The following is a 25,314-nucleotide window of genomic DNA, read 5'->3' on the forward strand; positions in this document are numbered from 1 at the left end:
CAGTTTGTACTGTTTTTAGACTCCTGTGGCTTTTACACATTTTTATTATAACTGGAGCTTTTTGATACAGATTTCTGACTTTCCCTTAAATATAATTCATGTCAGTGCTCCCAGAGGCTTACACAATATACAGACTCAGATTAAACAGTAGCTCAAAATTAAGTAAGATACAATTTTAGATTATAAGTTATAGACTAAGTGCATTTAAGTTGTTTCTCTCAAGCAATCTAAAACTAGTCTACCCCAGATCTCTTCTAGGTACATGAATGGTTCACCAATCTCAAATTTCAGTCCTTGAGTACATGATAGTCATGCTTACAAGAAAAATTATTGGTTCACATCTCTCCATTCTCTTCTTTGTTATACTGATCTTCAAACACGCATAAATTGTACTTCAGAATGCTTTGAAGGAAGCACAAGTTTTGAAAAGTCATCTTCTTGGGCCAAGGACCATGTCTTCTTATTAAGCACATTCTGGGGACATAGTTGCTCAGTAAAATCTTGTTGATTTAAAGTGAATAGAAAGAAGGGGAAAATATTTTGGCAGTTGGGGGTGGGAGAGCATACCAGAAATAAAAGTAATGCACAGGTCTGAAAGTAAATCCTAAAAACAGAGATGTATGAACCATGTGAAGAGGTCCAAAATAGAACTTAGGATGAGTCAAAGTTCAGACTATTTCACCACTGCTGCATTCCATGGGGAAACTGAGATCTGAAAGAAGTGCTCAGCAAAGCTAGCTGCGTCCACCATGTTGGCAGAAGCAGAATCCAGGGTTCCCAACCACAGTCAGAAGACCTCTTTTTTAGGGAAGACTGAGAACATCTTAAGAGATGGGAGCAGTCAGAGGGCCCTAACCACAAAGACAGTGAGTGAGTGAGAAGACAGACTGAGTATTGTAATAGGAGTAAAGAATACAGAGCATGGGGAAACACGATGGCATATAGTCCATGTTAGAGTGAAGGGTGGAGACTGACCTTGTAGCCTCTCTTCTGTACTTTCTACTTGAACATCAGAAAAGTCAAAGGCATCTGCATGGTAGCATGGATTCTGATTGTCAAGACAGCGAAGCCGTCTTGTAAGGGAACATGCCTGAATTGGGTTGAGAGAATTGAGGCTAGGACTGGAATACGAATCTTGGAACAAAAGTTTGGCCTTAGGACAGACACAAATAGAATAAGGCATATTAAAGCTATTTAAGAAAGATTCTGTAAGCTTTCGAAGACTTCTAAGTCTTATCAAAGTAAAATACTCTAACATTAGATAAGACCTCACAGGAGAGATATTTTTAAAGAGGGTTCTCATGATAAACAATACACTTTTGTACCAGTGAGAATACTGTTCTTTTCATTGAGAATTTAATATTTCCGTATTCTAAAACCCTCAGAGAGATAAAGGATTGAATCATATACAAAGGAGAGGATTCCCGACTTTGAAAGTACAAGCAATTCACAAAGTTACAGAAAGGCTATTCTTATGGCATATGTGCAGGCCAGGAGCAGGGCACAGCCAATCAGAAGGGGAAATGGAGAGACGGCAAATGGGAGACCTTTGATCTACCTAAACTTGACAACACTGCAAATATGGCATCGGAGATAACATTTACGTAACTAGAACACTAGGAAGAGAATCTAGTTTGCAGTGGTGACATATCTTACGATTTCTAGTTTCTAGAACTAGCCATTTCCTCACAGATATTAAGATCTGTTTTTTAGTATCACATCTCATTCTTTGAAGCATTGTTTTCCTGATAATTTATTCAAATGAAATACCAGTGGCATAGATATAGGCGGAGTAAATTCTGCTCTAGAAGCATACCACTTGTCTGAACAGATCAAGAAATGGAAGGCATTGCTGATATTTGAATTTTGATACGTTTTCCTTCCCATGCTTATAATAATTAAATGTTTTAAAAGCATTGTTTGTTGTAGGTATACCAAATATGACTATTTGAAGAAATGACTGGCTTTCTTTAGTACCAGAAATACATATTTAATCATAAACTACTAAACATTAGAAATAATAGCTACATGATGTAATTGAATCTCATTTTTGTTATAATGGAAGATATTTTGATTAGTACAAGGTGGAATTACTTCACTTATTAGGCATCTGATAAGGTCAACTTATGCTTTTAAATACAAAGCAGCTTAAATGTCTAACAGACGTTAAATGTCTGACATACATTTCATTACACAGTCTCCCCTGAAATGAATGCAAAAATGCATCCATTAATGAAACATTGTACTGAATGCAATAGAATCAAATTACTTTCTTGCAACTTCTTTATGTTATAATAATCATTCTCTGAAGGAACCTCGAAAGGGGTGATTAATGTGAAGCTTAACTGTTAGGAGCCATTTCTGTTTGTCTATGCTAACAGATATTCTCTGTATTAAAAGGGCACAGGCAATACAATTTATTGATTTGTGTCATGAATCTACCCAGAAAGTATAATGCTAATGACAGTTACAATCAAATTCCAGAGGAAAAGGAAAACTTGACCAGTATTCAGATGATATTAATATTTTGTTTCAAATATTTTTTCTAGAAAAATAGACATTTTTGAGTATAGTCATTTTTGATCTTTCTGTTCCTTTATGTATAAGACACCTACAGGTAGGCCTCTGATTCTGATTAAAGTGAAAAAAATCCCTTCTTCAGTTGAATGCTCAGTCATCTGGTATGTAAAAAACGTTTAGGAATAAAACCAATGGGGTATAAAAATACAATTCTCTCAAAGCAGAGTAAAATTTCGTAGGCTTCAATCAAGCTGTGGATTTTCTTTGCTGACTAAATGTAATTAGCGTAGTAAGGATTGATTGACATCCACCAGCACTGGGTGGGCCTGGGGACCCAAAGAGGAATAGGTGGATCCATAGAATTTGAGGGCCTCACAATCCAGTGGTGATTACATTATGTGAAAATTTATAATACATCTTAAATCCAGGAGAAACTTGAAGTTAACAACTTTTATCAAAAGACTGATAATATGTTACTTATTACGTAGAATTACAGTCTGCAGTCTCTAGATATTCACATATTAATTGGGGCAGATACATACAAACTCATATACATTTATGTCTATGTACTCGTGTTTTTCCTTAAGATTTTGGTACTTTTGATTATTCTCAAAAGTATACAAAAAACTTGAGTACTATAAATAAAGGTTTATAAGACATAAGATATATGGGTAGCAAATGAAAGCATATCTTAATATGCTTTTAAAAAACTGAAAAGCCGTCAGAACTAACAAGAGCATAGAGGTGATGAAATGCAAGATAAACATGCTAGCATTAGTAGCATTAGTAGTAATAAGCAAATAAAAAAAGGACTGAAAAAGATATTCCTTGTATAATAGCACAAAAACTACAAAATTCTAGAATTTTTCTAAGCAGGAAATAAAATGCTACTTTATTGTTGAACATATAACTGAGCAGAGTAAATGTAGACACGTCGCACGTTTCTGAAAGGGAAGACTAAAGGTGATATAGATATAAATTGTTTCTGAATTAGATAATAGACAATGCAAAGAGTAGTGGGAATTTAATGGAACTTCAAGCTGATTCTGCAGTTCATATAAAAGTGCAAATAAACAGAATACTAACATGCATTTGAAATACACTACTATATATTAAAACATGCTGGTTAACAGATTATCAGTGTGGGGAAAGAAAAATAAACGAAAGGACCAAAAATAGATCCATGTATATTTGAAATTTAATGTATGATAAATAGGGCACTTAAAATTAGCAGGGAAAGGATAAGTGCTGAAAATCCAATTGACTTTCTATAAAAAATAGATTCTGACCTCACAACAAAGACAAAAATAAATTCCAGATAGATTGAAAACATAATATACTTTAAAGACTATTTAAGAATGAAAAAGAAGTATAGGGGAATGTTTTTATAATCTAGCAGAAGGAAAGGCTTTCCAAGAGAGACACAGACCCAGAAGCTGCAGAAGAAAACTGACATATTGGACTACGTAAATTAAGATACTGTATGGCAAATGAAGCCATAATACAAAGAAAGTTAACTAAATAGATTGGGCGATTATAATACATAACTAAAGGATACTATCCATACATAAGCGTTTCCACGAGATCATGTTGAAGACTCGTGTAAGACACCAATGGAGAGTCTGGAGAGTTTGTATGTGGTCGATAATGTTATTTAAAAAGATATCATGAATTTTTCAATGGGGGCTAAAATTAAAAGTGTATCCCAACTGTACATTTTTCTTTTTAAATACTAGAGAATTCTTTCCTTTACCGTGTACTTGCCAACAAGAATCTACATGAATTTTCAATTTTAGTCTTCTATTTTTACACCCTGACAGGTATAATATATCTATTTCCCTAAACATTGATTCATATGTTATTTTTCTAGCAATTCTTCATACTGCAGAAGGGTGTTCAAAAATTAAACTTTCATAAGCCTGCTATTATAAAATGTCTATTTATAGGTAGGCAACTGGCAGAGTTACCATAGAAACTAAAACAGCAATCAGTTCAGAAACCGTGAATGTGTAAGTAAAGATGTGAGCATTACGAATAGAAAGGAATAAAACACAAAATCTCTCATAATTATTAGAAAAAAATGCAAAATATAATTATTTAAAGGATGACAGAAAAAAAACAGTTGACAATTATGGCTTATCCATTAGTATAAATGTGTGCAACTGTAGTGAAGCTAGGCATGCTCTCATTTTAAGATGCTGTCAAGAAATCAGTTATTTTAAGAAAACTGGATAAATATAAAATTCTAGTGTACTTTGAGAGGTCTGTATCTTAAGGCAAACAACTGTTATTCCTCTCTCTAAATTTCCAGTATTGAACTTAACTTAAGTGTAACATGCAAATCATTTTGATTTGGCAGAGAGATATCTTGACGCAAACGCACACTTACAACTACCATTACACAACTTTGTGTTAAATCCACTGGGTGAAACTGAGGAAGAGGCCAGGAGTCATAATATAAGACCATCAAAGTGATAAAAATCCCTTCACAATTAATCACATAGTTATTTTCAGCTGGCACATTTCGTGCACTAATGCAATCATTCCTGAACTTGTGATTATGACTCACTTGATAAGATTGCAGTAAGAATTGCACAGCTAATTCTGGTGAGAATGGAATTTATTTTCCCTTGTAAAAAATATTCTTTAATTTATAAAAAGTAAAACAAAGGAAAACAAATATTCCATTGACAAATAGTTTAATGAATGGACTTTTCTCACCTGTAGGTATTCAGTGCTTTGAAATGAAGTTGTATGAAAGGAATGTCGGAGAGTCAAGATCTCTTATCTAGTAAATCAATATCGGTTACACTCTAAATTCCAAGGCAACTTGTAATTTAACTTCACATAAACCATTGTGAATAACTGGATTTTTTCCTAAACAACAAAGAAAGTTTACAATTTACTGGGGAGCACAAGATAATCCATATTTCTATGAATGTTCTCTTGTTTAATTAAAGGTTTCTGAAAAGTTGACTTGCAAAAACCATTGACAATATGATTGCTTTCCCATATGTCTACTAAAGGAAAGGAAAACAATTAGAGTGCAAGAAATAGATATTAAATTACACCAGATCTCTCCAGTGGTTGAGAATAGGGGGATTATGACTCAATATAGACTCATTCAGCTGCAGAAAGCAATGCATTCCATTCCCAAAGGGAGAGAGCTCAGGCAGCTACCACCACCCTCAGGGAGCTATAAACCGAACTACCCTGATTCAAAAAAGATTACACAGCAGGACAGGGGGATTATGTAGTCAACTATTAACCTCAAAAATAACTCTCTTAATGAAACATTAAACTTATTCTTTGATTCTGAAAATGTTAAGGTCTCCCATTCATTTGAACATCCAAATAGTACATAGTAAGTACAAGAACTAACAGAAAAGTACAAGCTATTTTAACTAAATGTAATAAGAAAAAGAACACTGGTTGGCAACTCTAGGCATAAGAAGTCCTGATAATGAAGATACTTTGGTAATGACGTTTATGAATCAAATTAAAAACAAAGGAAAATATTTCTTCTGTTTTTATTTGAAATTTTAATTGAAATATAACAGGCAATTTGTGTGAAAAAATTTCTACGTTTACACCCAAGGAATTTTCACCAAGTGAACCCTCAAATGTCAACAGCACATTATTCTGACTTCTACCTCCATGGAATAGCTTTGCCTATTTTTGAAATGTATATGAATAGAATTATTCTGTATATACTTTTTATTGGTGCTGCCTCTTTTCCTCAATATTACCTTCACATTATTTATCCAACTTTTGCATGTATTTGTAGTTTTGTCATATTTATTGTTGTATAGTATCTAATTGTGTGGCTACATCACAATTTTTTAATCTGTTTTACTATTGATGTTTAGGTAGTTTTTATTTTGGCTTTTACAAACAGTGCTGCTCTGAATATGATTGTACCTTGTTTTTGGTCAACATATGTAAGCATTTTTATAGGGTGTATACTAAAGAAATAAATTGCTGAGTCATGGGGTATGCACATATTCAACTTTAGCCATTACTGCAAAACAGTTCTCCAAAGTAGTTATACCAATTGAAATTCCCACCAACAGTATGTGAGAGTTCCAGTTGTCCCACATCTTTGTAACACTTGGCGTTTTCTGTCCTTTTCATTAAGCTGTTGTGGGGGATCAGAATTGGCCACTCCAAAATGTGTCTCTTTGGCTTGATTATTTTTAAGAACGAAAGACTCTGAAAGAATCTTTGACCTCCCCCTGAACTGCCTAAAAGAATTTAAAATAGAAAAGCCTGTTCCAGGAAGGGACTAATACCATAAGATAACTGTAATGTAATGTAAAATGTGTCTCTCAGGTCACATTGTCTATAGTTGGCCCATTTGCATTTCCATCTCCATAAATTGCCTTCCTCCTCCCCCCTTGAAATCCCAGACCACCATCCCCAACACCCTCCTTTGTCTTTAGCTAAAAATAGTATTTAAGGTGGTGACCTTAGCCGTTTTGGCAAGTTGCTCAGTTTTCCTGGGTTTCCCCCATGTATACATGTTATAAAGCTTTGTTTGATTTTCTCCTGTTATTCTATCTCATGTCGATTTAATTCCCAGAGCAGTCAGAAGGACCTGGAATGGGTAGGGGAATCGTTTTCCTCCCCTACACTATTCTGGTGGGTGTGTGGCGAATTCTCACTGTTTCTAATTAGCACTGTGCTAATATATAATGAAATTGAGGGCTTCTATGTTTGTTAGCCACATGGATCTCCTCATTGTGAAGGGCATACCATAACAGTGATTGCTTCATAAGGGAAAACTATAAGTTGGTCTATCTTTTAATGATTCTATATTTAATAAATACCCTTGGTGGTTATCATTTATGCTGATACATGGCAACCATTCCACCAGGCTATATTCATCAACAGGACAAGGACTATAGTTTAGTTACCATTGTATTTCTGGTTTCTAACACAACACTTTGTTTTAGATCACTGGCTTTGCATTTTTCTTCTTCTTTAAATATGAACATTTAAAACTATAAATTTCCTTCTGAGGACTGTATCATCACTGCTTTAGCTGCATCCTGCTAGTTTTGGTATGTTGTGCTTTTATTATCATTTTATAAGAAATATTTTCTAATTTCCCTTGTGATTTCTTCTTTGTTCTGTAAGTTATTTGGAAGTAAGTTGATTAATTTCCAAATATTTGGAGATTTTCTAGATATCTTTCTTTTAATTGGATGCAGCTGTGTTATGAAAACATATGCTTTAAATCCTTTTAAACTTAGTAAGACTTATTTTACGGCCAAGCGTATGATTTGTCCTAGTGAGTATTTCACGGTGCACTTAAAAAAATGCATATTCTGCAGTTGTGTGTAATGTATAAGTAGCAGTTAGGTGAAGATTTGGTAGTGCTTTCAAAACTTCACTGTTCTTACTAATAATTTTTTCTGCCTGCTCTATCAATTACAAAGAAAAAGGATGTTAAAAACATCACCTATGAATATAGATTTGTTAATTTCTCCCTTTAGTCCTGGTGATTTTTGCTTTATATATTTTGAAGTTCCCTTAGTAGTTGCATGCACATTTAGGACTATATATCTTCTTGAGTCATTGATCTCCAGCCTGGTTGATCTGACTGGGCTTATATCAGTACCGTTAGTTCTTTTTTCTTGTGCCAGTCAAATCCCATGAACTGAATTTTTCAGTCTTTGACTTGGAAATTATTCTTCATTCTGAGATCCTATTGAGGAAAGAAGTTGAGTTTTCAAAATTCATTATATGACTGATAAACTTATATTTAACTTTGTATTTTTACTGTGGATTTCTGCTCCCATCTCTGATGTGTGCTTCTAAGGAACAGACTTCTTACCCTCTAAAATAAGCCTATGTCTCACCATCTCAGGGACAAAACTTCAGCCTCCTGCAGAGTTGGGGGGAAGGGACAATGAGGAAGAATATCTGATACTCTTGCTGACTCTTAAACACTCTCTTGTTTTTAACCTCACTTTTACTTCCATTTTGAAGGTACCATGTGCCACAAATTTAGCACTGCGGGAGAGGTGGTGACGAACAAATCGGGTTGCTTCTACATTTCCAAAGTTTTGTTGGTTGTATGTGAAGGAGCTAGTTGCCAAAATTATGCAAATTAAGACCATTAGGGTCTACAGCAGTGTTACTGCTGAAATTCTAACATCATAGATTTATTCTTCCTATGAGTATTCATTTGTTTAGTTATTTGAATAAAAAATTGTTTCTTCCTTTTCCAAAGGATTTAAATCAGCAAATTATTATTTTTTGGATTATAAAACTCCCTTTTAAGCGCAGATCACCTGGGAAGTATAACACACTGACCTCCCCATCAGTCATTTATATTATATTGAGAAATAATTAATCAGACCCTTCTGGCAAACATATAAGAAACCTGCCCATTGAGACTGGGGGTGTGGGCAAGTAAATGCCAAAAGGAAGAGCGGTTCTGCTTTGGAGCTCTGGAAGCTTACAGAGCGGGGACCTAGGGCAAGGGTCGGGGGGAGGTTGGGGTGAGGTCATGGGTAAAGGACTAGAAGCGACAGAACAGAGTTTTATGATGAGTTGGAGATGGAAGGAGAGGAAAGAAGAATTTAAAGATAATTCTGAGGTTTCTAGAACTTATCCATTGTTACCATTTTAATACTTAATCTCCTTTTCAAAAGCTATCAGCAGAAGTTTTAGAGTTTACGTGAGAATTACAGATTTTTCTAAAATGGAATTTTTCCTCTGTACCCTTAAAATATAGTGCAGATTAATTTTCCTTCCTTATATTGATTATGAGAAGTGATTTGTCAGTTACCAATTTTTCTTCTAAATTGAATTATTTCATATCAATTCATGTTGTAGGTTTAGAAAAGTTTTGTAAGTTACTTATTATTTTTTATTATTATTTTTCATTCTTCAGGCTTTCTGTCAAGTAGCTAGTGTGTTTTGCAGTTAGATGTACTACAGAGTTATTATTTTAAAAAATAATTATTTTCTATTGCTGTAATTTTCTCCTAGAATATTTATGCTTTAGCTGGCTTTCACCCACCCTCCCTATATTTAAATAGCACCAATCCAAATAAAAAATATAATTTTATGATTTAAAATACTTTTATTTTCAGAGGCCAGAGAGCCCATGTTTATATATTTTAAAAAATTGTAAATACATATTACCTATGGAAGGTTTGTAGAGATGACTTTTGAAAATGCAATTAAATTAAGTAAATGTGTTGCTCGTGACACACTAGTGGTGTGAGTTCCGTTTACCTGGAGACAATGCTCCAGCTCTAACAGGTTTTTCTGTTGCTATATTTGTTCCTATGGAAACTGACCTCTCTTGCTCTCTTCTCTCTTTTATCACTTTAGAAACAGGTTACAGCAGCAACGGCCAGGAGGAAACATGAAATATTCATACAGCCACTTAGAAGCTGTGACTAACATACTTACAGGTGTATGTTTTCTCTTAGAGGCTATGTACACACATGTGCAAACCCATATGCCACTTATTTATATATGTCTAACAATTTAGGCCTCAAGAACTGAAAGAATTTCTGTGACCTGGTAATGAAGAAACTCAATGTGGAACTAGAGTGGCTCCCTTCCTCCCCTTCCTTCAAAATAATGGGGCTCAGGAATGCAGGGGCCTCAGCACAGCTCCTTTAGGAGGCACTGCAAGTGCCGTTGTTGCTGCTGTTGCTGTTACAAGCTGTGCTCAGTGCAGTGACAGGACAGAAGCTGGATATCAGGCATCCTTTGTGCCTGTTGAGAACTGCCATATCAACACAGAGGTGCCTGCCACCTGCAGTAGCAGCGTGCTTGAGTCCTCAGAATGACCTCCCGTAGTAGACGCTATCATTATCCCCACTCTACACATGAGCAAACTCGTGCACTAAGATTACAAACTTGCCCAACGTCATAAATCAGGACTCAAACCCGGGCTCTTTAGCTGCAGAGCCTGCCCCACATCTGACTGGCTGTACATAATGCATCCCTTAGTAGTTTGATTATTAATTGTTTATTATTAAATTTTAAAATGTACTCTTCCTAAAAATAATAAAACAGATAATGCTATAATGAAAAACTTCAACATCCAGTTCGATCCCTAAAATTAAACTGTACTCAGTTTATTCAAGACTCTGAAAATATTGTGACTTCAGAGTCATTAATAGGCCTTTAACCTTTGTTTCATAAATTTAAAAAAAAGCAATCTAGGGTGTATTCTAAACTAGGCTCTGCAGAAAATATAATAAATGAAATATGAATAAAAGTTGATCATTCCCCTCGAGGAATTTCATGTTTTTCCATCTCTCATGAAAGAATATTATTAAATGGCTTCTTTTGGCTATTTCTAAATCATTAATTTTATGTTTTTGATAAGAAGGAGATAGACTTTGACTTCCTGACTAGGTTTTCAATCTTTGCTTTTCCCTTGATCTTCCAAGAACCTTCCAAATCAAGGGACAAAAATATTGAGGAAAAAGAGTGTTCCCCGTCTCTCTAATGAGATGGCAAAGTGTGTCCTTCCAGCTCACTTTCCAATCCAAATGCAGTTCCTGTAGTAAAATATATTTTTAAAGGGTGCCGCATGTCCACACAAAAAATGGTTCCCCTATATTCATCCCAGTTTTATTAATAATAGCCAAAAACTGGAAACAATCTACATGTCCTTCAATGGGTGCACGGTTAAACAAACCATCATACAACCATACTATGGAATAGTACTTAGCAACAAAAAGAAATGAACTAGTGTACACACCACTTCAATGAGTCTCCAGGGAATTATGCTAATTGAAAAAGCCAGTACCAAAAGGTTGCACACTGTATGATTTCATCTCAAATAACAGTACAGATATGAGCAGGCCATAGTTGGAGAAGTGGCTTTACCATCTTTAACTCATGGCTTCCAAAGTTGATCTAGCTGTCATGATTTCCCAGCAAGAGGCAGGGTGGGAGGGAGAAAGTCAAGGATAAGTGGCTTTGTCTTTAAGAAGATGATATAGGGGCCAGCCCGGTGGCACAGTGGTTGGGTTCACGCATTCTGCTTCAGTGGCCCGTGGTTGGCCAGTTTGGATCCCAGGTACGGACCTATGCACTGCTTGTCAAGCCATGCTGTGGCAGGCGTCCCAAATATAAAGTAGAGGAAGATGGGCATGGCTGTTAGTTCAGGGCCAGTCTTCCTCAGCAAAAAGAGGATCTGCAGCAGATGTTAGCTCATGGCTAATCTTCCTAAAAAAAAAAAAAAAGAAGATGACATAGAAGTTGCATCTGTCATGTATAATCCACGCAGTTGGCACACACTGAAGTGGCAGCAGTGGCTTCAGGGTGCTGATAAAGCAGGTCCTCCCAGGTGCGGAATGGAGTCTGCACTGTGTTCTCCCCTAAGTGTTGATTTATATAGTGTGATTAAAATTAGTTTAAATAAAGCTACATTGTATATTTGTAGGTAGGATGTAAATTTTGACCTTGCTACATGTATGAGGGAGAGTTTGATATTACTGATACTATGACTTGGGCATATCTTGAGAGGTGTTCATTTAATTTTTAATTAAGTAGATGGCAGTTCATAGAATTGTGCTCTGGAATACCGTGGTTTTAAAACACAGACTGTCCTGTTTGTCCTCCAAGGGATCTTTGAAAACCTATTTCTCATTGCTATGATGAAGTATTGAAAGATTTAAACCTAGCAGAGTGTCTGAAACATACACATGCTGAATGTGAATAACAAGTATTTACCAATTGAAAAACTAAAAGAACTATTTCTAGGTATCAATAATACTGGAGATGACTTTCTTTGGATTAATTAAGGTCACTAGACATCCTTAGATCTCACAGGTAATATTACAGTAGAGGTAACAAGTAGAGTCTGTCCTCAGTAGGTCCTCTGCGCACATTGAGTTCAGTGTACATTCTCCATCTCACAGGTGACATCACTGAAGATTGGGCTTCCTTCATCAGAAAACTTCTATTTGCCAATGACAAATGCCCATGTCTGAAGTTTTCGTGCTTTTAGAACCTGAATTTCCATAAGCCATTTGGAGAATTCTAGGAGGAGATCTGATTTGACTTATGTCTTTAAGCAGCTTACTCTGGCTGCCATGTGAAGAATGTACTTAGGGGAGCAAAACAGAAGCCTCAAGCCTAAAGAGGAGTATCAAGAGATCATGGTGGTGTAGCTAAGGTTAAAGGGCAGTGAGGATGGGGAACAGGGTCATAGTTGCGATATATTTCGGAGGAAGACCTGATACGACTTGGTTTAGAAGTGAATGGTAAGGGAAAGAAATGGATGAAGTATATAGTTCAGATTTTCTGCTTTAGCAACTACGGGGGTGGGACGGGCAGTTTGCTATTACCAAGATGGAAGAATAAGTTTGGGAACATAAATCAGGAAATGTATTTTGAAAAATGTTAAACTTGAGATAATTATAGATATTTAAATAAAGGTATAAATCAAGTAGGCAGTTGTATAATTTGGTTCTAAAGTTCTAGGGAGAGATGAAAACTAAAGATAAAGAAGCCACATAACTGCCCAAAATAACAACTAATGCACACTGCCACACAGTATTTTAAATGCTTTGCCTATATTTATTCATTTAATCTTCATAACAACTTGAAATTATTATCCCTATTATTTGGATAAGAAAACTGAGGCACACAGTAGGTACAGCTGGAATTTGAATACTTGTCAGTCTGACCCCAAAGACACTTTCACTACTCCATAATTCTGAAAATAAGTAATTGTGATATCCTGGTGGCAGACTGGGTGGGAATAAGGAACAAGTGGATTTGCCAGATATAAAGAAATCACTATAGTTCCTGGACTCTAATATCTGATTTTGAGTTTGAAAAATAACCTTGAATGCTGACTACAAAGAGGGCTTTCTGTTTTGGTTTTTAATTATAGAATAAGTGGGTACTCTTTCTGGGTAAGGCCTTCACAGAGATTACTGTGGAAGTAGGAACATTTGAACAAACAACTGTTGTGTAATCATATCTATTGTGAGGAGACAGCTTGTTCCAAGAAATTTAGCTTAGACCATGTCAACATTTTTAAAAGATGCTTCACATAAGTCAAAGGAGAATAATATAAATAACACAAATTTGGCTTCAGAGTCTCCAAAGGGATTTCTGAGAACTGTGGAACTTTAGGGTACAATCAAATAGACAGCCAATTCTTTCTCTACTTTCCTCTATGTAAGAAATTCTGTTATTTATTTTAATAATTTTTTTCACTCATAATAGGTAGAACACACTCATTCAATTCTTCTATTTATTGAGCACCTATTGTACTAGGAGCACTTATAAAAGCTTACAATTTAGTGTGTAGTAAATATTCAATGCCTTGTTAATCAAGTTGATTAACAGTACAAATATGATTAAGTGAATACATTGATCAGGCAGAACAAAGATCTATAAATATTCCTAGAAGAAAGAGTTAGGTTAGCCTGTTTGAAAATGTACTGACTCGGATGTCAGAATATTTCTTTCTTCCATTCATTCATTCATTCATTTCAAATGTTTACTGAATGTCCGACCTATGTGATGGGCAATGTGCTAAACATTAGGGATTAAAAAATGAACAGAAGGTACTTGTTCCCCACCCTTAACGCCTCCTGATAGCCTCCAGTTGTGTGACTTTGAGAAATCACTTCTCGAGCATTCTATTTTTCTTGTTTGTGAAACATAGGTAATCATAGTATAGTAATTATATCTAAAAGGCTGAGTGACTTCTTATATCCCTTCCGGCTCTAAAATTGTATAAAGGAAGATTGAGACTTAGCCTTAAAAGACAAATGAGATTTAAAAAGGGAAGCAAAGACTTTCCAGAAAGAGAGTTAAAAATAAATAAATAAATAAGTAAGTAAATACCCACTGGCGTGCAACCAAGTCTGTTGCAGCAGTGTGTTTGTACAGAGAAGTAGTGGAATATAGGGTACTGTAGGTCGTATTGTGAAGCATCTTGAAGCTGTTATGACAAGGACTGATCATTAGCTTCCAGGAGACATTCTCAAAGTTTTCCATCTAGTTAGAGAAGGCACAAAATTTTAGCTGGGCTCAGGAGCTCTCAGCTAGACTACATCCTCCAGACTCTTTTCCATCAAGGTGATCTATTTTGTGCCAACTGAATGGATTATACATGACAGATGCAACTTCTATGTCATCTTCTTTTTTTTTTTTTTTTTAGGAAGATTAGCCATGAGCTAGCATCTGCCCCCAATCCTCCTCATTTTTTTGCTGAGGAAGATTGACCCTGAGCTAACAGCCATGCCCATCTTCCTCTACTTTATATTTGGGACGCCTGCCACAGCATGGCTTGACAAGCAGTGCATAGGTCCGTACCTGGGATCCAAACTGGCCAACCACGGGCCACTGAAGCAGAATGCGTGAACCCAACCACTGTGCCACCGGGCTGGCCCCTATATCATCTTCTTAAAGACAAAGCCGCTTATCCTTGACTTTCTCCCTCCCACCCTGCCTCTTGCTGGGAAATCATGACAGCTAGATCAACTTTGGAAGCCATGAGTTAAAGATGGTAAAGCCACTTCTCCAACTATGGCCTGCTCATATCTGTACTGTTATTTGAGATGAAATCATACAGTGTGCAACCTTTTGGTACTGGCTTTTTCAATTAGCATAATTCCCTGGAGACTCATTGAAGTGGTGTGTACACTAGTTCATTTCTTTTTGTTGCTAAGTACTATTCCATAGTATGGTTGTATGATGGTTTGTTTAACCGTGCACCCATTGAAGGACATGTAGATTGTTTCCAGTTTTTGGCTATTATTAATAAAACTGGGATGAATATAGGGGAACCATTTTTTGTGTGGACATGTTTTCAATTCTGTGGGATAAATGACCAAGAGTGGAATTACTGGTCATAATGACAGTGTACGTTTAGTTTAGTTTTTTTTTTTTTAAAGAAATTGCCAAACTGCTTTCCAGAGTGGTTATAGCAGTTTACATTCCTATCAACAATGTATAAGTGATCTAGTTTCTCCAAATTCTTGCTAGTATTTGGTATTACCATTATTTTTTATTTTAGTTATTCTTATAGGTATGTAGTAATAGCTCATTGTGGTTCTAATTGGTATTTCCCAAATGGCTAATGACATTGAACATCTATTCACATGTTGTTATGTTATAACATCTTTTGTAAAATATCTGTTCATATCTTTGTCCATTTTTTATTTTACTGTTTTAATCTTTAAGTCTTTACTGTTTTCTGTTTTTATTGTTTTTTACTGTTGATTTTTGAGAACTTTTCATATATTTCTAGATTTCATTTTAACAACGTGGTCCAAAAGGGGCCAAAAGGTAAATTAGATCTCATCAAAATTAAAAACATTTGTTCCTTAAAAGAACATGTTAAAAGGATGAAAGGATAAAGTACAGCCTGGGAAAAATCTTTGCAAAGCATATATCCAACCAAAGACTAGTAGACAGTCCTAGTCCTGGGTCCTAAAGATTTTCTTCTGTGTTTTTCTTACCAAAATTTTAACAATTTTACATTTAAGTCTTGAACACATTTTGAGTTAATTTTTGAAAATGCCTCTTCTTTATACCTTCCGAAATGTCTGTGGAGATGCCTGTCATTATTTAATTTCAATGCAATAAGGGAAAGATTGAACTGGGGGTGCAGTGAATTAGATTTTCCTAATACTCAAAGATTACATATCTTTTCTCAGAGGGAGGTCACAGGCGAGAGGGCATAAGTCACAACATAGTGTTGGGGGGAGAGTTCCTAGTATAGAGAATATCTAGGTTTCTTTCCATAAAGTAGCAGCCAAGTACAAAATGTCCTGAGGTGATTAAGAGAAAAAGGAGATTTTACATACCACTTCTTCTTTATCTATGCATCCATCAATTAATACTTACGTTGTTTCCATATATTGGCTATTGTAAATAACACTGCAATGAATATAAGGATGCATTTATCTTTTTGGATTAGTGTTTTTGTATTCTTCGAATAAATACCCAGAAGTGGAATAGCTATGGTATATATATATGCAATGGCATACTACTCTGCAGTCTTGCCATTTGTGACAATATGGATGGACTTTGAGGGTGTTATGCTAAGTGAAATAGGAGACGGAGAAAGACAAATACTGTATGATTTCACTCGTATGTGGAATCTAAAAAAAGCCAAAATAAAGAAACAAAAAACCAAAAATAGAAACAAACTCATAGATACTGAGAACAGATTGGTGGTTACCAAAGGGGAAGGAGGTTGAGGGTGAAGGGGGTCAGTTGCGTGGTGATGGATGGTAGCTGAACTTTCAGTGGTGATCATTTTGTAGTGTATACAGATGTTGAATTATAATGTACACCTGTTGTACACGTTAGAGTTTAGATAGATTTTTCTTGTAGGCAATGACTGAGACTCTTAAGCTGGGAGTGTAAAGGAGATGAAATGGGCACTCGGCAAGTTTGTTAAGTAGAATTGATGTCAGAACTATAATTTTGATCAGTTCTCCCCTCCTTCTCATTGACTATAGTGCACAAACACACATGATTTGGGACTTTCACTGACTAACTAACATTGTATTGTATGGACAGTGAAAGAAAAGTCATTTCTATATCAGAGGACTCATTTAGAGTCCTTGTAACTAGAAAACATGATCACTAAGAACTTCCTATAATTGGATCTCACCTCCGATACCATATACCATTACTGAAATCTATATTTTCTTCAAAGTGGAGCATTTGATCCTAGAAAATTTTAGAAGATTTCAGCAGAATAAAAACAGGAGACACATTTACTAAGTAGAGGAAATGAAATATGTAGTCACAAACAGATCATTATCCATTTTCCAGGCCATATTTTCCTCTTAGATTAAATCATTTCAATTCCTTTTGATTTCCTTCAATTATATTAATGAAATTACTCTCTGAATTATACATAATTTTTCATATTCCCTCTGAACTGTAGGATGAAGTGACCCATAGATAACTAGTAAAGAGTTGACCGGTAAAAGATAGAAATGATATGGCTCCTAATGATAGCTTCTTACGTATATAATCCAGAATCCATCCATCTGATACCTCATGAGAAAGGTACTAGGATCAGGGGTACTCGTATACAAATCACCTAATTTAATCTATTATGTAATAAAATGGTTGATATAGGCTCTTAGCAACCCCATTTGGCTTGCTTATATTAACCTTGTGGTCAAAGATGACAATACTCATTTGTTAGTCATTTTAGATTAGTGAGTTATTTCCTATTTTCTTATAAGTAGTTTTTGCTTTCTGGATAAAATACATGGTGCTAATCCATAGAAATTTAGAAAAGAGTTTAGAATATCTTTTAGAAAGGCTAATATATGAATTTCCCCATTTTAGAGATGAAAAAATGAAGACCCAGAGAGGCTTAATATTGTATTTCAACCATTATAAGATATACATTGTGTGTTCACATTAGCTTCTCTAAAACTACTATTTATCTACAATAAATAGCATCTTACAAGGGTGTTAGCCAGGTGGCAATCAGGATATCACTGCCTGGTATGCATGAACTTGGCCACTGTTGGACAATTGTATGAACTTGGTGGTATTACTGGACAACTACAACTTCATGTTTCAGTCAATGACCCACTTAAGGATCATTTCAGTAAAGTGGAAGTCCTGGGTGTGGTCTAAGAATTGTTTTAGTACCTTCTAGTGAGATGTATAAAGTATCAGCTGTACAACTTGTAGAGTAGGTGTTAATAGCTGTGAAAACAATCCTAGAGTTAATAGTAAAGCATGCTTTTTAAGATAAGTGGGCACAAAGGGCAATAATATTGGGGAAAATATCCACATCAACGACTCTTAGTCAAAAATTGATTCAGAACAATTGACCCTGACTCTTTCATATTTTCTTTTTCTATACTCTATAACATTGATATGTGAAAATCTATGTCTAAATAAATCCAAAAGAGCTCCTTTAATAAACATAAAATAAAAATTCGAAATTGTAAGGAAACATTATGTCACAGCTTGACAAACGTTTCTTAGTGCAACACTCTTTCTTCCAAACAACTATGAATATAATCAGTTTTGATTCATTCTTATATTCCAGCTGTTTTTGTATAAGCCAAGTTATTATCCATTCGTAATCTGAAGTAAAAAAACCAAATGTTCCAATTTTGGTGAAGAAATCTAATCTTTATTTCTATGATGTTAGCACAATATACTCACACAAGAGCTTTGATCTGTACTTAACAAAATACATTATAGCACTTTACAAACTTTATCAGTTTGGAAAACATTGCATAACATTTTATTAAACACAATACTTTATATATATATTATATATATTTTCATAATTTTATATACTTTAAAAAGATAATTAACTCTCTTTATTCAATACTTGGTTTTATCAGTAAAGCACAGCCTAACAAAGGAAGAAGTGCTCTCATTAGCAAATAAGACCAATAGAACACTAAGAAGAGATAACACCTGTTAGTTTCATTTATTTTAAATTAAGGTACCAGTGGAATGTAAACAAATATTTTTTTGTAATTTTTTTTTACAAAAGATGTATTATCAAATATACATGCAGAGGTCTGAGTTCTAGCGACTATCATATGTCCTTAACAATGTGGTACAATTCGTTAAGTCATTAAAAACTGTAGCCTTTGGCACTTTGAGTAGAAAAAGAATATATCAACATTTATGTAAAGAAAAAAAAAACTTCGATGATTAGAGAAGTACTTTAAAATCTTTTCTTAAGAAATAGGAAAGATTAGGAAATATCACACTGCACCTGAAATGCTGCAGCTTTTTTTTCTTCAGAAAACCAGTCCACCTTCCCCTCTATCAACTGGCAAAAGCCAGTAGGAGCGTCATGATGGTGATGGTGGTGGGGTGAGAAGTGGGGAAGGCAACATTTTACTCCCACTCCCCTCTCTGAGAAGGAAATTGCCAGAAGGGATATAGTTGAATCTGTATTTTATTGCCAGAGTTTTCAATTCTGCTGGTTTCAGCTAAATCCCTCAAGCTTTAGGAGGTTGGTGACTCTAGGAAGCTCTGCCCTTATCCCGTAGAAGCTGAGAATGACGTGGTACGATTTGTCTCTAAACAATCCCTCTGTTCTCACTGAAAACTAAACTGAAATCAGATCAACCAGCTTTGTTGTTCCCTTTTATCCCCTTGGCAATCATCCAGTGTATATTAGAATTCTTAAAGAATGGTGTAAAAAAGGTTTAATACTAAATTCCAAGAACCAAATATTTCTTCATACTTAAAAGAAATTTTTAAGTTGAAAAACACTTCAGAATGTTTTGTTTTTATCTTCTTATTGATAATATTGATTTCCTTTGATTTAGGCTGAAGGCTTCATTCGGGATAGGTAGCAAAAACTGTTGTTTGCAAGTTAAGCACTAAAACTGTGCCTATTTAGATATTTGAAGAAATACATTCTTAATTTATATTGTGAGATACTTTCACTTATCAATTTGCATTTTCTTCAGAGTCTTCCTGTTGGTGTCCAATTAACAAAAATATTCTAGGGAAGAAGGTAAAACCTAAGTACTGTGGTTCTAATTTACTGGTTATCAGGAAATTGAAAAAAATTATAATCTGGATCCAAATGGAATTTTTGGACTACTTGTTAAGATGGCAAACTAGGCCAGCTGGTTGGAGACATCTCAGAGTAGATCTGACTAACATTGCTGGCAACATAATCCACAATGTCAAGTTTTGGTTCAGATTTCTTGTTTATAAATTCACAGCAGTGTATTTTGCTCTAGGAATGTCACCCGTTAGTTTTGCTTTCAAAGTAGAAGAACATACGTATAACATCAAAAAATTTTTTAAATCAATAAATAAAGGAGAAGCCGTAAAATGCAAAATAGGATCACAACAATTTCAAAAAACTCTCTAAAACAATATATTTTTTAAATTATGCAAAGGTACTCACTAAAAACCATATTCTTCATTAGCAGGATCTATACTTTAATAAAAAGTAAGCAGCAAAAAAACTTCGGAAAAATACTAGTTGTTTTCTTGCACTGAAAATTCTCCTACACACTTTTTGTTCTTGAAGAAAGCATAATTTTTAAGAAATGCACAAAACCTTTTCATTTTTTGACTGTGACAGAGCCACTACAGAGGAGCTGCGGGATGTCCTACTCTAACACAAAGCAGCCAGCATCTTCTTAATACAGTAGCATTTCTTTGACAAGGAATTGCACACCACTATTTCACAGCTAAATAGAATTTGAGAGTTTACACGGTATATATACTATAATAATCAGCACCACCCGTATTGAGCTTTAGGTGCAGATTCTGCAAAATGAATATATAATACTGCATGGCCTCTGCTGTAGGGAAAACGTGTGTTCTGGATTCCCACAGCTATTATAAAGAAAAATCCCTAAAATTGGCACATTCAGGAAGTAAAATAGTATACATTGAAGGAAACCACTTTCTTTTGATACTGCCCTCTGCAAACCTTTTGAGTTTGAAGATAGGTCTTAAGAGTCTTCACATTATCACATGAGTTAGGTTCTTGCGTTGTGCTTTTCCCTCCCCTTGATGTGAAATCTACAAGCTTGAGTGTAGTAGTTCTCAAGAGTCATTGAGTTCCGGGCTGATGGTGGATAATTTAGTTTGATGAGAAGACTTCCCAATCTGCTGGAACGGAGCACAGGTAGAATCAGCATGTGGTCTTTGGGGGTCACCCAAATGATTGAACCGCCATCACTCAATCCTTGTAAGCCCGTGTCGGGGAGGTTCCTTTGTAGAAGATATTTCTAGTGTTTTCCGGGCTGTTGCTTCTTTCAGGGATTAAGATGATGTTGCCCTTTCTCCTTAGGGTGGAATCGCGAGAAGAAGAAACGGACAGCGTCTCTGAACCAATTTCACTGCCCTCTACTGGGGTGACGCGGATGGTGGTGATTCCGTGGTGGTGATGCTCATTGTTATCGATGTTGCTCCTCTTGCGATCTCCAGAACCAAAACTGTCTTTCAGGGACTCACAGCTTTCTGAGTCCCTGTTGAGATCATTGAGCTCGTAAGTTTGGCGAAGGCTGCCCTTTTCAGGGGCTTTCCATTTCCAGGAGCCACTCCCTTCGCCTTCGGTGGACGGGATCTGTATGATGGGTCTGTTGTTCTCCGGGTGAGCCTCAACCCTCACGATTCCACTGGGTTCGTGGTCTGTCAAGGTTTTGTAGCGGATGGAGCCAGTGCAGGAGACCGTGCTGCCTTCGGTGTTCTTGGGGCTGCTTTGGAGGACGCCCTGCTGCTTGGACATGGCTATTACTTGCATGATTCGGGGCTGGCTGTTGCTTCTATTACAGGCCACGGTCTTCTCCGCAGCTTTCAACCACTTGGCCCGAGCAGAACTGCTTTTGGGGGAGGTGCTCATGTTTTCTTGGGTCTCCTCAGGGATATGCACTAACTGTGAGGACCCAGGGCGGGACTGAATGGACACTCTTGGGCCCCCAGGCATGCTGTTATTACACCCGGGGACAGTGCCAGGCTGGATCTTGAGGTACTGATTGCCAGGACCATGGTGGTCTCCATTCACCCCAACCCTTGACGGCTCTGAGCTTGACCTCATTTCTATGGATCTGGGTGGTGACTGTCCAGGCTCAGTCTCTATAACTTGCAGGGACAACTTCCGACTTTCATTCTTATTCTTCCACTGAGTGAGGAGCTGCTTAGATCTAGCAGAATCCATAGAGGCATGAATGGTGGCGTTTCTTCTGACAGGGTCTTCTACAGAAGGGGTGTTGGCTCTAGGCAGGGTATTACTGAAGGTAACCATGTTCTCCTTCCCCATGGGGCTCCGTGGAGTGATGATTTCTACATCAGCATTTGCCCTTTTGAGGTTTGTCAGTGAGCTAGCATCTCTGTGGTTTCGGTTGAGGATGCCTTCTGTGTGAGCAATTCCATCACTGCTGCTACCATTTTTAGCAGATAAAACTCGGCTGGGGTCTTGATTGAGGTCTGTCAGAGACCTGAGGGCTTCTCTGTGCTGAAACATACTCTCATCACTAGGCAGAAAATTCCCCACAGCATACAACCCCTAGTGTTGAAGAGAAACAATAAATGCCATGCGTTAGAGGACCCACTGAAGCACATCAATAAGCTATTCGCTCTCTATACACCACTGACTAACATAAATAACAAAAACTAAAACGACAATTACTCAGAAAATAGGTTGTAAGTTATATCATAAATCACTAAACTAATTGTTCAGAAATATGGAACCCTTTGTTTTTTTATTAGTTGGATTTTCTCTCCTTTCTCCATCCCACTGGATGTTTTTGTGAATCTTATCCTCTGTGTGTTTTGAGATGAAAAGTCAGACAAGGAGAGAAATAAGGACCTTCTGCTTTTCAAAGCAATTCATTTTTCTGGATTTAGGAGCGTCTTGTTGAGTGACACCTCGAATGGCTTAACTGATTTATTTTACCTTCCATCTTTGATCACACCTCATGATGGAAAGCAGGAGGGGTATGCACACAACAAAGAGTCATTCGAAAAACATGACATCAGGTTTTGCCGTGAGGTCAGAGACCCCTATTGTTACAACTCACATCAAGTACAGCCTTGTGTGTTCAACACTGTACAGAGTGTTCTGTGAAGACAGAAGCTGTCACTAGATTAGGGCACCTACGTTCTTTCCTAATTTAAACTTGGTGTAAGTTAGGAAATAATATTTGATCAATTCAGTGCTAGTACACTAAATTTGAGCCAAATTTTATTTAATCTTGTCTTCATACTCAAGCTATAGATTTTTTGTTTTAGATTTTTGGGGATAAAAATTTGCGAAAGGCTAAAATTCAGATTCAAAATTTTTACCCTTTTTACACATAGAAAGTCTAATTTCTGCTGGATTTTCAGTTTTTGAGATGATTAGTTTAGAGATAAGAGCAAGCAGCAGATACCTATTTGTATGCTAATTTCAATAGCTGGTAGCCACTGTCTACTTTTTCAAATCAAACCAAAGGAATCCTATGGATTTAACATTTATAGAGTGCTTAACAATAAGCGACAGCATTGGCTTAGAAGTGATAAATTTCCAATTTCAGGGCATAGAGTGCAAACAGGAATGGAATAAAGTCAGACTGCTGCCTCTCCAAGTACTTTAATTCCTGGTTCAAATCTTCTTCTGAAAGATTTGCTCTCACTGCCAGAGTTCTCAGGTTGAGTAGTCCCTACCTAATGTTCTATTAATAATTATGTTTAAAGTTGTAAGTTTAGGAAAATCCTCCACTGTAAGTAACCTCTGCCAATACTGTTAACATTCAGTGCCCAGCACTGTGCTTGATAAATATAGTTGTTTAATCTTTGTTATGATAAAGTAGATAGTTATTATCCTTATTTTATAGGTGAAGAAACAGGCTTCTGAGAGGCTATATAACTTGGCCAAGCAGAGAGAGATTTAAAATTCAAGCCCCAATCCTTCAGACTGTGAAGCCCATGCCAATTCCAGGACACCATGAAATCACACACATGCAGAGGCAATGCGTGAACGAGACCACAACGGTTCCCAGTCTTCTTTATTCACCCTCTAGCATACATTGCCAAGCAACACTCCTGTGGGCAACCCAGGCTTATGCGCAATTCCTGGCACACTTACTTTAATTTGATTACTTTCTCTTGCACGGAAGAAAGCATGTGAGTAATAATGAGATTTGAAGTGACAATCCTGACTATTCTAGTTTATAAAAATGAAAAATGAATCTTTCTCACTTCAGTACTTTTGCTATTTTTTGTAATCATTGTCTTATAACACCTTTCACAAGTGCATCAAGATTACACGATTGAGAACTGCTGCTGAAGACCATTTTCACCTCTCTGTCAGCTCCTCTCAGTTTCCTTCTTCCTCTTGTTGCCTCTTCCTCTGTATGCTGCTTGTGTACTGGTGTTCCCTGGCTTCTTTATATTCTTATGATCTGGCAATTTTATATAACCCCATAACTATGTTGATACTTGCACCAGTAATGTCCACGATTTCCAAATGTATTTCTCCATCACTGATTGCTCCTCTGAGGTCCAGACCCAACTATTCAACTGCCTATTGATCCTTTAATTGAGTTCATCAATCCCCTTTCCCTCCATCAACCTGCTTCCTCTATCATTTACCTGGTCTGTAATGATGTCGCCATCTGCCCAATCTTCCAAGCCAGAAACCTGGCCATTATCTCGCATTCCTCCTGTTCCCGCACCCTCCACTTATACTTGCTCTTTCACATGTCCATCTTTTTTCATGTGCAGTTTCTTCTGCTTTAATGCCCTTTCTCCTTTCCTTACCCTAAGAAAGGCTCATTTTTCAAAACCACATCACTTCTATGAAGGCTTCTCTGACTTCCTTAGGCAGTGTGCATTTCGTTCACAGCCTATTGTTTCATTTAACATACTGTAACTGTTTATATTTTTATTTGTAAAATACTGTAACTCCTTGAGGATATATCTTATTTCTCACTTTTCTGATACTTAGTATAGTACCTGGCCAAAATTGGATATTGAATAGATGTAAAATGAATGAATGAATGAATGAAATGGACAATCCCAGTTTCCTTATGCTGAGGATATTTCCCTTGGAGGAAGGTCAGGCTTGAAAATAGAGTACTGCTGAAGAATTCAATATTAGTTGGATCATAGTTATCTCCAGGTGTCACATTTGTGTTATTGGGTAAGTTATATAATCTTCCACTAAATCTTTACTTTCACTAACATTATTTCACTAATACTATTCACTTTCCTTATCTGTAAAGTTATTCTGGTAATAATAGTCCCTGACTCTTTTTCTAGGTGGGTAGTGTAAGGATAAAAATGCAATAATCCTTCTAAAATCACAGTTTCTGGCCCATGATA

General features: G+C 36.2%; 1 protein-coding gene across 1 annotated transcript in view; it reads right to left on the reverse strand.

Annotated features, from left to right (window-relative positions):
- Window positions 1–18,627: 18,627 nt before the first annotated feature.
- The window catches only part of PLPPR4 (phospholipid phosphatase related 4), a 42,018-nt gene continuing 35,331 nt past the window's right edge, over window positions 18,628–25,314 (reverse strand). The window contains exon 7 of the mRNA XM_001489451.6: window positions 18,628–22,516. Coding sequence (XP_001489501.3) covers window positions 21,191–22,516 — 1,326 coding nt within the window. The 3' untranslated portion in view covers window positions 18,628–21,190. The remainder of the gene's footprint in view (window positions 22,517–25,314) is intronic.

Source organism: Equus caballus, chromosome 5, assembly GCF_041296265.1.
Source record: "Equus caballus isolate H_3958 breed thoroughbred chromosome 5, TB-T2T, whole genome shotgun sequence".
NCBI classification, from domain to species: Eukaryota; Metazoa; Chordata; class Mammalia; order Perissodactyla; family Equidae; genus Equus; species Equus caballus.